This window comes from Nicotiana tomentosiformis, chromosome 10 (assembly GCF_000390325.3).
Source record: "Nicotiana tomentosiformis chromosome 10, ASM39032v3, whole genome shotgun sequence".
Classification (NCBI taxonomy): Eukaryota; Viridiplantae; Streptophyta; class Magnoliopsida; order Solanales; family Solanaceae; genus Nicotiana; species Nicotiana tomentosiformis.
The window spans coordinates 5,275,570-5,292,443 of record NC_090821.1 but is presented as its reverse complement, the minus strand read 5'-3'; the positions used below and the strand labels follow the sequence as shown (position 1 = coordinate 5,292,443).

The 16,874-nt window shown below is 38.9% G+C and overlaps 1 protein-coding gene across 1 annotated transcript; it reads left to right on the top strand.

Annotated features, from left to right (window-relative positions):
- The first annotated feature begins 11,845 nt into the window (after positions 1-11,845).
- On the top strand, positions 11,846-13,532 carry LOC104101921 (protein SHI RELATED SEQUENCE 1-like). Its single transcript, XM_009609473.4, has 2 exons — positions 11,846-12,290; positions 12,972-13,532. The coding sequence occupies exons 1-2, from the start codon at positions 12,017-12,019 to the stop codon at positions 13,295-13,297; spliced, it is 600 nt and encodes a 199-aa protein (XP_009607768.1). The 5' UTR covers positions 11,846-12,016; the 3' UTR covers positions 13,298-13,532.
- The last annotated feature ends 3,342 nt before the right edge of the window (positions 13,533-16,874 follow it).

Here is a 16,874-nt window from a genome sequence, read left to right as displayed (position 1 = left end):
CCCCCAAGCGCGGCCCCAAAACCGATCCCCAAGAAATTTTATATGCTCGAAATACCTAAGTACAACGGAACGATCGATCCGAATGAGCATGTAACCTCTTATACATGTGCCATCAAAGGGAACGACTTAGAAGACGACGAAATTGAATCTGTTTTGCTGAAAAGATTTGGGGAGACCGTGTCGAAGGGAGCCATGATATGGTATCACAACGTACCCCCTAATGCTATTGACTTATTTGTTATACTTGCAGACTCTTTCGTAAAATCACATGCCGGTGCCATCAAGGTCGAAACCAGGAAATCAGACCTTTTCAAAGTCAAACAGAAGTAGAACGAGATGCTCAGAGAGTTCGTGTCCCGTTTTCAAATGGAACGAATGGATCTGCCATCGGTCGCTGATGATTGGGCTATTCAGGCTTTCACTCAGGGACTCAATATTCGAAGTTCGGTGGTTTCGCAGCAATTAAAGCAAAGCTTGATAGAATACCTTGTCGTTACCTGGACTGATGTACACAATCAGTATCAATCAAAAATCAGAATTGAAGATGATCAACTCGGGGCATCTTCGAAGTCTATATACCCCGCCACGACTCTCGATAGATCCAAGAGGGGCATCGATCGTGAACCAGGATCAAACGGGGATCGATATCGGCCCTATAATAGAGATCGAATGAGCAGTAGGTCGGGGTGGAACCCCGTGAGGAACGCCAAGAGAAGTGATCGAGGTCGAAGCAACCAGGGGCTCATGACCAAAAATGGCTTCGACAGGAATATCAGGCCTAAAGAAGCACCTAGGCTATCGAGTACAACTTTAATGTCGATGTCGCCGCCATCATATCTGCTATTGGGTGCATCAGTGATACCAAATGGCCTCGGACTTTATAATCCGATCCAGCCAAAAGGGACCCTAACTAGATGTGCAAATATCATGGCACTCACGGTCATAGATCGGAAGATTGTCGACAATTGAGGGAAGAAGTACACTGTCTATTCAACAATGGGAACCTTCGAGAATTTTTGAGCGATCGAGCCAAGAACCACTTTAGAAACAGGGTTTCTAACAAATCGACAGGAGGAGAAAATACCGAACCTCAACATGTCATAAATATGATCATCAGCGGAGTCGACATCCCACAAAGGCCAATGTTGAAACGCACTAGAAACTCCGTCACCAGGGAGAAACGAACTCAAGACTACATACCTGAAGGAGCCTTATCCTTTAGCGACGAGGACGCAAAAGGGATCATACAACCTCACAATGACACACTGGTAATATCTGTAATCTTTAATAAAACTAGGATCAAACATGTGTTAATTGATCCAGGTAGATCGGCCAACATTATTCAGTCAAAGGTCATAGAACAGCTCGGTCTACAAGACAGGATCGTGCCAGCAGTACGGCTCCTAAACAGGTTCAACATGGCATGTGAAATCACCAAAGGGGAGATAATGTTACCAATCAACACCAACGGAATAGTACGGGAGGCCAAATTTTATGTGAACGAAGGGGATATGAGCTACAACACTCTTCTCGGAAGGCCATGGATCCACCACATGAGAGCAGTGCCCTCAACTCTTCATCAAGTGTTAAAATTCCCAGTCTCAGGGGGGATCAAGACAATCTGCAGGGAACAACCAGCTGCAAAATAAATGTTTACCGTCGAAGAAGTGGCTCCGATATCAACTTTCACAACACCGAAGGAACCAAATTCTGGCGCTGATCCAAAAGCCAAATAGAAATTACCGATCCCAAACTTCATCGGATCAGATAAGCAAAAGACTTACCGAATTCTGGCGACGATCCAAATGCCAAATAACAATTACTGATCCCGAACTTCATTGGATCAAATAAGCAAAAGACTTACTCTGATGATGATTACGGGGTTCCCCGATCTTTTATAAGACGATTTCGACGCAACCAAATCGACGGTCGAAGAGCTAGAGCAGGTTGTATTAATCGAGCATATGCCCGATCGGAAGGTATACCTGGGCACGTGATTAACTCCCGAACTCAGGAAAAAAATTGTTCAATTCCTTATAGTTAACATAGATTGTTTTGATTGGTCCCATCTTGATATGACAGGGATCCCACCAGAAATAACCACTCACAAGCTAAGCATGGACCCAAAAATTAATCCGGCCAAGTGGAAGAGGAGGCCGCAGTCTGAGTTCAAACATGCTTTCATCAAGGACGAGATATCTAAATGCCTAAAAATAGGGTCCATTCAAGAGATTAAATACCCGAATTGGTTAGCAAACGTAGTGATAGTCCCTAAAAAAGGGAATAAGCTAAGAATGTCTGTAGATTACAAAGATTTGAATAAGGCATGCCCCAAAGACTCTTTTCCTTTGCCCAACATCGATCGTATGATTGATGCCACGACCGACCATGAGATTCTCAGTTTTCTCGATGCCTATTCCGGGTACAACCAAATACGGATGGACCCGGGAGATAAGGAAAAAACCTCCTTCATCACTAAAAATAACACATACTGTTATAATTTAATACCGTTTGAATTAAAAAATACCGGTGCCACATACCAACGCCTATTAAATCGGATGTTTGAAGAACAAATAGGAAAATCAATGGAAGTTTACATTGACGATATGTTGGTTAAATCCCTGCGAGCAGAGGACCATTTAAAGCATTTGCAGGAAACCTTCAATATATTGAAAAAGTACAACATGAAGATGAATCCAAAAAAATACATATTCGAAATCGGGTCAGGTAAATTTCTCGGGTTCATGGTATCCAACCGAGGAATCGAGATCAACCCTGACAAGATCAAAGCTATCGAAGATATCACGGTAGTGGACAATATAAAGGTCGTGCAAAGACTAACCGGGCGCATCGCCGCCCTGGGGTGATTCATCTCGAGGTCCTCCGATAAGAGTCATCGATTTTTATCATTGCTGAAGAAGAAAAATAACTTCTCATGTACCCCGGAGTGTCAACGAGCTCTAGAGGAGCTCAAAAGATACTTATCGAGCCCACCGCTGCTTCACACACCGAAGACGGACGAACAACTATACTTGTATTTGGCAATATCAAAGATAGCGGTAAGTGGAGTCCTAGTCCTAGAAGAACGAGTTACGCAATTTCTGATTTATTATGTTAGTCGGACCTTGTGTGAGGCCGAAACTAGATACCCCCACTTGGAAAAATTGGCGTTCGCTTTGCTAAGTGCCTCGAGGAAGCTAAAACCATACTTCCAATGTACCCAATATGTGTCGTAACTACTTACCCGTTAAGGAACGTTATGAATAAACCCGAACTCTCGGGCCGATTGGCCAAATGGGCCGTAGAAGTAAGCGGGTACGATATTAAATATCGACTTCGAACCGCCATTAAGTCCCAAATATTGGCAGATTTCGTGGCTGATTTTACACCGGCCCTGATACCCGAGGTCGAAAAAGAGTTATTAATTAACTCAGGGACACCTTCGGAAGTCTGGACCCTCTTTACAGACGGGGCCTCGAACGGCAAAGGATCCGGACTTGGTATCGTACTAAAGCCATCAACAAGTAATATAATTAGACAATCTATTAAGACTGTGAAATTGACTAACAACGAGGCCGAATATGAGGCCATGATTGCAGGCCTTGAATTAGCCAAAAGCTTAGGAGCAGAGGTGATCGAAGCCAAGTGCAACTCCCTCCTTGTAGTAAACTAAGTTAACGGAACATTTGAGGTCAGAGAAGAGCGAATGCAGAGATACGTAGACAAGTTACAGGTGACGTTACATATGTTCAAAGAGTGGACTTTGGAACACGTACCTCGGGATCAGAAAAGTGAAGATGATGCCCTCGCTAACTTGGGATCATCGATCGAAGAAGACGAGCTTAAAACAGGAGAGGTCGTACAACTTATAAGATCGGTAGTGGAAGAAGGCCATGCCGAAATCAACTCGACGAGCCTAACTTGGGACTGGAGGAATAAATATGAGAAATATATCATGACCGGAAAACTACCCTCAGACCCAAAAGAATTGAGGGCTCTGCATACCAAGGCAGTCCAGTTTAGTTTATCCGAGGATGGAATCTTAGTCAGAAGAACGTTCGATGGACCGATGGTAATATGTTTAGGATCGGGGGATACCGAATACGTTTTGAGGGAAGTCCACGAAGGTACCTGTGGAAATCACTCGAGCGCTGAATCATTGGTTCGAAAAATAATCAGAGCTCATTATTACTGGATCAACATGGAAAAAGACGCAAAGGAGTTCATTCGAAAATGCGAAGGATGCCAGAGGCATGCCCCAATGATTCATCAGGCAGGAGAACTGTTACAGTCGGTATTATCACAATGGTCGTTCATGGAATGGGGGATGGACATCATCGGCCCCCTTCCACGGGCGCTCGGTAAGGCCCAATTTATTTTATTTATAACAGACTATTTTTTTAAATGGGTGGAAGCACATGAATATGAAAAGGTCAGAGAAAAAGAAGACATCGATTTTATCTGGGATCACATTATTTGTTGATTCGGAATACCGGCCGAGATTGTGTGCGATAACAGAAAATAGTTTATTGGCAGCAAAGTAAGCAAGTTTCTTGAAGACCATAAGATCAAAAGGATATTATCCACTCCTTACCACCCCAGTGGGAATGGACAAGCAGAATCCACCAACAAAACCATAATCCAAAACCTCAGAAAGAGATTGGTCGACACAAAAGAGGAATGGAAAGAAGTGCTACCCGAAGTCCTATGGGCATACCGTACAACTTCAAAGTCCAGAACCGGATCCACTCCATTTTCTTTGGTTTACAACACCGAAGTTTTAATACCGATCGAGGTTGGAGAACCAAGCATCAGATTATGACATGCAACAAGGGAATCAAATGACGAGGCTATGAGTATGAGCCTAGAACTATTAGATGAAAGGCCGAAGCCGCCCTTGCCCGTTTGGCAGCCCAAAAATAGCGGATCGAGATATATTATAATCGAAGGGCCAATCTTCGATATTTCAATACCGGGGACTTAGTATTAAGAAAAGTTACATTGAACACTCGAAACCCGACCGAAGGGAAATTGGGACCAAAGTGGGAAGGACCGTACCAAATTATCGGGATCACCGGAAAAGGATCCTATAAGCTTGGGACAATGAATGGTGAGCAATTACCATGCAACTGGAATATATCTCACTTAAAAGTTAAAACAATATTATTGCTAATGTACAAACCCAATTCTTTCTTCTATTTTTCTTTTTTACATTTCAAATTGACACTTGCAGGCAACTTACAAAGGATGATACGAGATCCTAGGTCTGAAAGCACGCGTTACACTCTTTTTCTCTTGAACCGGTTTAGTTCCAAATAGGGTTTTTTGACAAGGTTTTTAACTATGCAACAAGTAATCGTGCTAACTTAGAATGATCACGAGAGCATTCGAGGCCTCTCATTGGTCAATCTCGAACACTAGGGGCAATATCCTTGGGGGTATCAGATTTTACAAGGCATTTCGACTTCGTGATTAAATGGCCTCGATCAACGAGATTTATTGTAAGGTCCAAACAGTCAAATGAACCGTGCCCGCTCAAATCATTCGAGCCCTGGCACAAAACGTGTATACATGTACAACTATTATGCATAGGAATAAAAAAGGAGACTCTTCTTTGCATATAAACATCTCGTCTTCAAAAACGTCACTTGTATTTTTCAAGGAATTTCCTACACCTGATCCCCTAAAGATATCGAGCCCAAGGGCCACTTTAATCCGAGTTCGAACATTCACTGCACTCGGGGACTGTGGGCATTGCCTAACTTAAAAGGCTAAGGTCGTTCCGAGTTAATAAAACTCGAGGGCATAAAGCTTATTTGGCGTGCCCGAACTTAATGGCTAAGGCCATTCCGAGTTAATAAAACTTGAGGGCATAAAGCTTATTTGGCATGCCTGAACTTAACGGCTAAGGCCATTCCGAGTTAATAAAACTCGAGGGCATAAAGCTTATTTGGCTTTCCCGAACTTAATGGCTAAGGCCATTCCGAGTTAATAAAATTCGACAGCATAAAGCTTATTTGGCATGCCCGAACTTAACGACTAAGGCCATTCCGAGTTAATAAAACTCGAGGGCATAAAGCTTATTTGGCATGCCCGAACTCAACGGCTAAGGCCATTCCGAGTTAATAAAACTCGAGGGCATAAAGCTTATTTGTCATGCCCGAACTTAACGGCTAAGGCCATTCCGAGTTAATAAAATTCGAGGGCATAAAGCTTATTTGGCATGCCCGAACTTAACGGCTAAGGCGATTTTGAGTTAATAAAACTCGGAGGCATAAAGCTTATTTGGCATGCCCGAACTTAACGGCTAAGGCCATTCCGAGTTAATAAAACTCAAGGGCATAAATCTTATTTGGCATGCCCGAACTTAACGGCTAAGGTCATTCTGAGTTAATAAAACTCGAGGGCATAAAGCTTATTTGGCATGCCCGAACTTAACGGCTAAGGCCATTGCGAGTTAATAAAACTCGAGGGCATAAAGCTTATTTGGCATGCCCGAACTTAACGGCTAAGGACATTATGAGTTAATAAACTCGAGTGCATGAAGCTTATTTTGCATTTCCCGAGTTAAAAGGCTAAGGCTATTTAGAGATAATTATTTTATGCTAAGGTATTTCGACCGTCGTTAAGATAAATAAAAAATCAAGGGAAAAATTCGAGAAACGATAAAAGCAAAAATCCTTACACATATATATCAAAATTTAGTTACAAAGGCCGGATAGCCCCGACGCATGTTTTTACAAAGGCCGAATGGCCTCAATAAACAAATGAGTACAAAAGACAAAAAATGGCCTAATCCTCATCGAGGGCTACATCGTCGCCTACGGGCTCTTCTTCACCACCAGACTCACCCGACTCTTCAGATGCCTCGGAATCTTTATCGGGAAAAGCTAGCCTCCGAGAATTTGTTTCGCATGTCTTGGCGTTTTCGATCTCGGTCATTATGTCAAAATTATGAGCATGGACTCCCTCGCGGGTCTCCCTTCGGGATTCCCATCTTGCATGCTTCACCATGTTTTTTTCCTGCTCCTAGATAGCCTCGACATCAACTTTGAGCTGGGCCACTTTTTTATCAGCTTCGTTTCGGACCATAATAACTTCTGACTCGGCAGCCTCGAGCTCCTTGGCTAGATTTTCTTGACCAGAAACAGCCGAGCTTAGCTTAGATTGGAGTCCCTCAATCATTTTGGCCTGCGCCAAGTTCTTCTCCTTTGTAGCCTGAAGCTGAATCTCAGCAGAAGAAAACTGTGTCCGGGCAGTCTCTTTTTCCGAGGCTAAGCGATCCATATTTTTCTTCCATTCCTTAGTCTCGGCTTTGACCGCATCCACCTCACCTCGAACTTGCTCGATCACGTCAAGTTTATTATGAACCTGCGAGTTTGAATTGTTAGCTACTAAGTCTGACTCATCATTACTAACTCCAAAAACTCTCCTTACCTGCTCAACCAGTATGGTATGTTCCTTACGAGCCACTTCCAGCTTAGTTTTGGATTTTTCATTAAGGAGCTTGTAAGCATCCCTCTTTTCGAAAAGCTCCCGAGCCTCGGCCTCGAAATATTTTGACTCCTCCCAGTATCGAAGAAAATCCTCGTGATGAAGCACCGAGGCCTACAAACACAAAGAAAAAACAATATGATTATTCATGATTAAAGTTAAGTACATAATAAAGGGGCATTCGAAATTACCCGATTCAACGCCTGTTGAGCTTCGTTGAACAGGCAGGGCGCCTCCACCTCATTAATTTTTGTTTGATCCTATTCGGTCACCAAACACCGAAGATAAATGGCAATCCCCACTGGGGAAGAAAGAATCCGGGCATCCTCCGGGATGGACATGTAAATTGCCCGCCTCCGAGTAGGATCAACACTCGGAGCTAGGAATTGGTTCACTAATCGAGGGCTTGAAGAAGGCCCACCGGCTTTCGGGGATGATGTCTTTTTTGGTACCGGTAAGTCGCCCAAACCGGTAACATCCTCTGAAGCAATGGATTCTAGGCCGTCAAAGAAATTATGGAAAGAATCGGCTACTCCTTGGGCCCCTTCACCGAGATTACCTTTCAAAGCCTGGCCTCCTTGTGCTGATCATATTTTCTTTCTCGACCTCACTGGCTTGGGCCAAATCGATCTCGACCCTCTTGGAGACTTCAGCCACCGTTTCTTCTACGACCTCTACGGCTCGAGGCATTTCGGAGCCGCTTCTCACGCAGGCTACTAACTCAGAATCCTCTTCTTCTCAGATTCATCCCTCAAACGATTGAGTGAGTCCGATGAAAGTTCTCGAGCGCTGGTTTTCTTAGGTTTCTGTGCAAGTCGCTTCCTCGGTCTTTTCCTTTCAGGGGCAGAGGGACTTAGAACTTTTCTTTTCTTTTTCTCTTTACCCTATTTCGGAGCAGGGGGTCGGCATGTATATGATCGTCAACTGAGGGGGGCCCTCATATCGACGTCCATTCCTAAACCTACAAAATGTGAATATAACGGATCAAGGACTGATGATGAAAAAAAATGAGATCAGATGCATTATTAGGGAAAAATCCTTACCATGATTACGGGCCTCCCATCGGCCCTTCGATAGCTCACGCCATAAATGCTCGGAGTAAGGTCTCTGTGTCGCAATGCCCTCGACCCACTCTTTAAGTTTAGGAATGGGGTTCGGCATTTGGGCAACAACTGCATCACATTACATCGATGAGAAACCAAACAGAATGAAAAGCAATAAAAGGAATACTGAAGGCAAAGCAAAACTTACGTTTCATATTCCATTTCTCAGGAAACGACATGTCCGCAGCCTGGATTAAGTCTGAGGTTCTCACTCGAACAAATCTACCTAACCAACCCCGGTCTCGATCCTCGTCGATACTGGAGAACAAGGTCTTGGTGGCTCGGCGTGCAAGCTTAATTAACCCTCATCGGTAAAGTTAAGGGTTGTACATGCGCATGAGATGGTCTATGGTGAATGGACATCCCTCGACCCTGTTCACGAAGAATCGAAGCAGAATAACGATCCTCCAAAATAAAGGATGTATTTGCTCGAGCGTCACATCATACCTTTTGTAAAAGGCTACGATAATCAGGTATAGAGGACCTAACGTGAAAGGGTAACTGTAAACACTTAAGAAACACTCCATGTATGTGGTAATTGATTCTTCAGAGGTAGGGACCACTACGTGTTTGCCTGCCCAGTTGCAATCCTCTTTAACCTTATCGAGGATGTTATCCGTAATCGTACATATGTACCTCGAGACTGGTTCGCATCGACAAGGTACCATGGGCGTGTTCTCAACTTTGAAATCAGCCACAGTAGGGCAACCAATAGGGATGTATGGTCTCAGAGGAGGTTCCTCAGTAGCAGCATTTTCAGAAGGTTTTGAAGAAGATGGTGTTTCTTTTTAAGGAACATGCTTTGTAGTTTTTGCCATTTTTATAAAAAAATAACGGAAAGAGATTGTTAATAAGAGAAAACTTTGAAGTTAGCAATGGGAAAACCAGAAGATGAAGAAGATGGAGTTCTTAGAACACAAGAAGGATTTGAGCGTAAAAGTTATAACAAATGGATTTGAGGATATTTATAGGTTCCTCAAGCGATCTCTCGAGGTAGACGACCGTCAACTGACATACATTTAATGCCTCGAAGATCGGACTGATGAGACGTTTTCAATATTCTTATCACCTACGTCATGTACCCGTCGTCATGATTTATCGAAGAAAGGACCGACGATTCATATCATTTTTGGTCGCTTACTCTCCAAAAAATGAGGGGACTATCTGTATACGGATAGAATCGAGCTCAATGCTCGATCGAGGCATCTGGAACAAGTGTTCCAGACTCGGCACCTACGGAAGAGATCAAAGTTACCGATATAACTAAGCTCGACATCGAGAGTAGAAGTTCAACAAAACCATCATACTCGCCCTCGAGTTTACCGAAGGCACCACCGATTCTGCTTCTAACGGACTCGGGAAAAAGCTTTACCCACTCACATGACAAGTATCCGTGATTCTCGTCATTGACCAAACATTATGGCGGAAATTACGGAATTTAGTCAAAAGGGGAGGCAATGGTCTACATAATTTCTTATAAAATAATGTCTTAAAGGTTTATCTCCCCATACGTATAGAAGGAATGGAGTAATTCAGGGGGGACATTGTGACATACTTAAGTGAAAAAGATACCCTTTTTTTTTAACTTTGTTCATATAATTCTGTCTTCAATAATATCCCATCTAAATTTGAAGGAACTTAACCTTGCGAGACTTAAGTTGTTCAATCTACATGGTTTGTATTTATTTTTCTATTTATTCTTCCATATTAAAATTGATTTCTCATTTTGTATCAAATTAGATCACGTATCCTTAAAATCACGTATAAATTCAATTATTATCCGATTTTTGGGGTAAACAATAGATATCATTATAAGAGAAGTTGATCGTTGAAATGATAATTGATACAACAGAAATAGAAACTATCAATTCTTTTTTCAAATGGGAATACTTAAAAGAAGTCTATGGGATCATATGGATGTTTTTCCCTATTTTGACTCTTCTATTAGGAATCATCCCCGAACCAGAGTGAATATAGGATGCTTTATGCACTTGGCTGTCATTTTCATTAGTATAAATGTGTAATATTAATATCACTCTATTAGTTATATAGGTTAAATACTGATATATTTTGCTGCGCACGTTTAAAGGAGAAAAAAGAAAGAGCACACGTTTTTTGAAAAACCCTTTTATTTTAAATGGACAAAAAAGAAAAGAAGCTAAAAACATAAAAACAAGGCTAACCTCTCTCTTTACCAGTTGGATGGCTGATGGAAGGTTTTCTGGATGGAAGGACACAGTCTTTTTTTTTTTTTTCTTTTGTTCTCTTTCTTTTTTTTTTTATAAAAAAAAAAATATATTTCCTCCTGGCTAGACAAAGCTGCTAACCACTACTGTAATTAATTTTCCACAGCACAGAAGTCATAATACAATGATCAGCTGTTACACTTTTGGCAGTGCTGTTTGTAACTAATATGCCATTGTCCCTTGTCTTTGTCTTCTTATTGTTTTACCTTTTTACTGCTGTCAACAGTCAAAATTATATCTTGAACTAGTAATTAATAAATCTCCCATTTGCCTTGCTGTTACAATAATGCAACATTGCAGTCTGCCTTGACTTAGCTTTTCAATTAAGTACGTATAGACTGTTCACATTGTGTTGTGTAAATGGCTGAATGAGCTCTAAAGAGTGCAGGCATATCCACACTGTATTTCATGTACCTTCACTGCAGAGTGAATTTTTAGAATATTGGTACACCATTAAAAAAATTGAAAAAAAATTATTAAATGAGAATAAATTCATATTTCTTTGAATAAATAACTCAGCATTCAGCCAGACGCACAATTCAATTTTTTTTGGAGTATAAAGGCCAACAAATAATATTAAATTAATTTTATAAAATATATAATATGATCGAAAGATTATAGGTTCACGTGCACCGTAAAAACGACCTAAACCCGCCTAGCAAAAGAGACCTTTTCCCCTCTTTTTTGGCCCAATGAAAATTTGTATCGATGAAGAATCGTCTAATTTATATAAGTTGACGTTATAGAGAAATTTTACTTTACCAAATCACTTAAAACCAAATTACATACTACTGTAACTTTTATAGCAAGCATGGAGTAATAATCTACAAACCATAGTAAAGGACCTCTTTTTAATAGGTAAAAGTATAGTATTAAATTTTTTATATTGTCCGTGTATATATATAAAATAAAATTATTGATAATTAAAAAAATACTTGAGAACAGCTTGAAAGAGGAAAAGCAATCCCCAACATATAGTACTCTTGAGCCATGAACTCTCTTGGAAGAAGAAATCCAAAGAAAGCAACAGACCTTCCTCAATTCAGCAACAGAAAAAACATGTACAAATTAATCCATCTAACAACATAAAGAAGAAAACACCAACATTGAAATCAATCTTCTGAAATGGGTACTGTTATAAGGGAAGCAAAAAAGGGAGCCTAATTGAAGAAGATGATGATGATGAGAGAAGAAGGAATATCATCAAACAGTAGGTGTCAAGACTGTGGAAATCAAGCAAAGAAAGATTGCCCATATTTGAGGTGCAGAACTTGCTGTAAAAGCCAAGGGTTTCAGTGTCAAACCCATGTCAAAAGCACTTGGATCCCTGTCTCTAGAAGGCGTCCAAGGCACCACCTTCTTCACACTATTCAACAACAGCAGCAGCAGCAGAAGCAGCTTCAAGTAAACCCTAAAAGATACAGAGAAAATGATAATCTTGCTGCAGGTACTTCATCTTAATTTATCTACTGTTGTCCTCACACACAATCTTGATTGCACTGTACTAAGAGATCTCAACAACGGTGCACAAGAGTCCAGACTTACCCTGTAACACAAAATCCCGTTATGCGCGGGATCCGGGAAGGGTCGGACCACAAGAGTCCAGCCTTACCCTACATTCTGCAGGAGACTGTTTCCACGGCTCGAACTGTGACCTCCTGGTCACATGTCAGACATTAACTTTATCGGTTAAGCCACGACTCCCTTTCTAATAGACCTCAACAGTTCCATTTTTTTGCCAATTTCCTTACCCTCTTTATGTCTATTACTTATCTATTTGCAGACACCATCAAACCCTAGTCATAGTATAGCTCACTTTGATATCCAGTAGTACCATACTTGCTACAAGTATTTTCTGCTATTATTCTCATTCTCTTTAATTATTTGGCTCATGTTATATGCTGAACATAGATGGATGAACCATATTGCACCCCTCAACTCAGCAAAAGACCCCAAAAAGAGTGTAACTTCTATGCACTTTCAATTTCACCTAAAAGATGATTACATACCGGAACCGTCCCTGGAAATAGTGAGATTAGTAACATAAAACATTAAATACACTAATAATGTAAAAATTCTTTCAAAATACTTCTTTATACTTATTTTCGCTGTATTTTTGCAATTGTAGGAGGGGAAGAAGAAGATGTACCAACAGAAGTGAGTTTACCAGCAGTATTTCGGTGTGTTCGAGTAAGTTCAACAGACAATGTGGTGGATCAATATGCTTATCAGACATCAGTGAATATAGCAGGACATGTGTTTAAAGGGATATTATATGATCAAGGCCCTGAGACTGAGACTCATTACAATAATATGGCTAGGGAAAGCTCCTCAAATGGCTTCCAACAAGAGCAACTTACAACAAATTTAACACCACCACCACCTTTTTACCCTAGTCCTTTTAATAATTTCATGCCTGGTACGCAATTTTTTCAATACCCAAAGTCATCCTAAAATTTAAAATTATTTCTCCTAATTTAAGTTGTTTTAAATCTATAGCTCGCTAAATTTTTATGTACATGTAAAATAATATACACTGGATAAGAAGGGAAAAGAAGGAAAAGTTCAAAATCAGATATATATCGAGAGAGAAAGAGATCAGTGCTCTTGTATTCTTTTGTGATTCCAATGAAGAATTATTTGCCTTAATTTGGTCTGCAAAATTAATATATATGGGGCCGTGTTTACATATGGCTCTGCAGTTTGTCTTTTCATGAATTTTAATTTCTCTCTGCCGTATGTGTTAGGGAAATTAATAATGTCTGATTTATTGGTTGTTTATGAACTCCAAAGCTGCTTTTCTCCCCATTATCCGGCTAAATGTTGTTAGATTTACTGGGCGTTTGGACATAAATTTCAAGATTTTTTTTTTAAATTTGAAATTTTACTAAAATTTGATTTGAAGATCAAGTTGTGTTTGGTTATAATTTTTGCAACATATTTGGATGTACTTTTTTTCTAAACCCTGAAATATGATTTATACCCCACAATTAAAAAAATATATTAAAACCACTCCAACTTGATTATCCTACTTGAAACAAACAATCAAACATGTTGATCGTTTAGTTGTACGAACAATCTCTAATAGAAGTTGTAGTGGCTCCTTCAAGTAAAAGTATAAATTATAGATCTCAACAGTGGATATCAAATTATAGTCTAATGCCACTCAATCAAATTGTGGTTAGTTGTAGGTGTTACCTAGGTTTAATAACTGATTGGGTCCTTTTATAAATTTTAAAAATATAAGGTAAATATGTAAAACTTAAAAATACCAACTTTCTAATTTTTCAATTGAAAAACTGGTTCTCACCAGTTTTTCAAATTTGAAAATATATTTTCAAGTTGGATTTGAAAAAATATAAAATTTTCATAACCAAACATTGTTTTGAAACTTTTTTTTGAAAAAAAGAAAAAAATTCTTATGTCCAAACGGGCTCTTAAATTATATTGAAAGTGTAAACTTTTTAAACATTATCAAAATTGTTTTGCCTGTTATTACCGTTCATTTATCTTGCTTTTTAGATTACTTGCTCATAATACGTTATTAAAAATTTTAAGTTTCTAAGTAACTTGATAGTGTAAAATTTTGTTTATGCATTTAATATTCATGTTGAAGTGGAGACTTGGAGCAACTGTTAATTTGTCTTCGTATGACCTACATACCACGGATTCGATCCGTGGAATCAGCCTCTGATGCGTTCATCAAGCATTAGGGTAGACTGCTAATATCATACTCCTTTGGGGTGCCACTCTTACTCGGATCCTGCGTAAACGTAAGATACTTTGTGTATCGGACTGCGCTTATTCAATATTCATGTTAGTTAACCTCAATCTTATGTGTCCATTTGAATGACCATAATTAGAGGATAACTCATTGAGCATATTTTAATCGTATTTGGTATGTCTAGTGGTAGGCTAACGTGTTAAGCTCCCTTTCTTGAGCTTCATTTGGAGCTCAACACAAACAAGAAAATGTAGGCGGTCATGAGTACTCACTACTCTTGTCCCCTTCTTGTACGTATAAAGTTCAACAAAATTCTGATCATTTCTCCAAATTCACATCTCTTTTCAAATCCTAGCGTTCGTTTATGCTTTTATATTTTATTATTTGTACGTATACACAGGTTTACAGAAAGAAAAAAGAAAATCGTTACGTAAAAAGTGTTTTCTCATTGTAATACTTGATAGCATTGTCCTTGTACGTCATATGCCCATCTTAGGGTTCATTGAGTTGTTATTTTCTTAAGCTCCTCCACATATTAGGGCTTTTAGCCGGGAGGATTTAGGCCGTTTTTATGGTGTTATATAAACACATAGTCTTTTCGTCGTATTATATATATATATATATATATATATATATATATATATATATATATATATATTTCGTAAAATTGATCGAATATTATCTGTTAGCCCCATGCTTCAAAAAATTAAATGATGCACTTGGTTGAAACTGAGTTATTTATCCAAAGCAATGTGGATTGATCCCACTCCGTACTTTTTTTTCGTTTTTTAGTGGTATACCCATATTTTAGAAATCCTAAATATACCCATGCTTTTAGCTTGTATGTGTATTTGAACCTATGTAGTCTGTCCTAGCCGCCAATTAATCTGTCTAATATTTTAGATTACTGATTTATTTATTTTTGATAAACGATTTATTGTAATTATCATTTACATTACGTTATAGCATATATAGATAATTCTTACATTATCAATATATGGAAGTTAATTACTTATATAGCAGTATTCTGACCCTATGTCCGTTGTCCCACAGATTAATATGGAGTTCTCCATATATATAAATGTTTAGAAAAAACTTTGTCAATAAGAAGCCCTGGTGTAGATCATTGCAGCACTTGGTTAAATCATGGCAAAGGCATGAAAAGGGAATCTCTCATTATTATTATTATAATTAAGAAGGTAACGCTTAGATGATGAATACTTAAATAAGTATTTTGAAGAGAAAAGATTGGGTGGGCATCTACTGATTTTGTAGGTGATAGTGACTAGAAGCCGAAAAGCAGCTTGGATTGCACATGTTCAACCTTTTATTCTAAAGAGACATTCACACTAACCAAAGGAATTCAAAAGATGATATCCCCATCTATTGGAATATATCCTTAATACTGCTAGCGAAGGAAATGAACAGGTAAAGCCTGTAATATATTATACAGTACTATGTATTTAACTTATATATACCGATCATGTAAAGAATTTTCATATTAAACGTGAATTTAATCAGCTATAGCAAGTTCTTTGTTTGTTTCCAAGCTATTATTCTCTCTTATGGACGATTACGCCCCTTTTCTTATCTTAGATGATATGATTAGTTTATAAATTCTTTTATTCTGTCAATATATAAAAGCTAATACTCTATTATATATATGTCTTTCCCATGTACGTAGTTCTTTAAAAAAAATAATTAAGGAATGAACAGCAAACTTTTTATGGAAGGGGAGGGGGATACAAATCTAGCTTTATGCAAAACAAATAGAGACATTTCTTTAATTATATTGTAAGAACTTTAGCAGGAAAATGAATTTGTATTTTAATATACTTTAGGCACCAGACATATGAAGTGCTTTTTTCGAAAGGAATATATAGTTTAAGTATGTGAAGATGGTTTATAAGTGATCTTTGGACTTATTGAGGAGACGATTGAATGCTTTTCTGAGGCTACCAACAAATGGGCACAAAAGAGAATCAGTTTCTGTACGGAGTTCATGCATGTCTCTGCTATCAAATTTAGTCATAAAATGACAAATTAGGCTCTACAGTTTGGATGGAGAGACTAATTACGTTATACTCCCCGTTCCAATTTAGGTGAACTTATTTCCTTTGTTGTTCGTTCAAAAAAGAATAACCCTTTTTTAAATTTAAAATAATATTTTAGCTTAAATTTTTAGTTCTACCGTTAATAAGAAGTTTTTATAACTATACAAATACCCTGAACCCCTTTCTAACATGCTTAGGACCACAAATTCCAAAAATCTTATTTTTTCTTAAATTCCAGTCAAACAGGTTCACA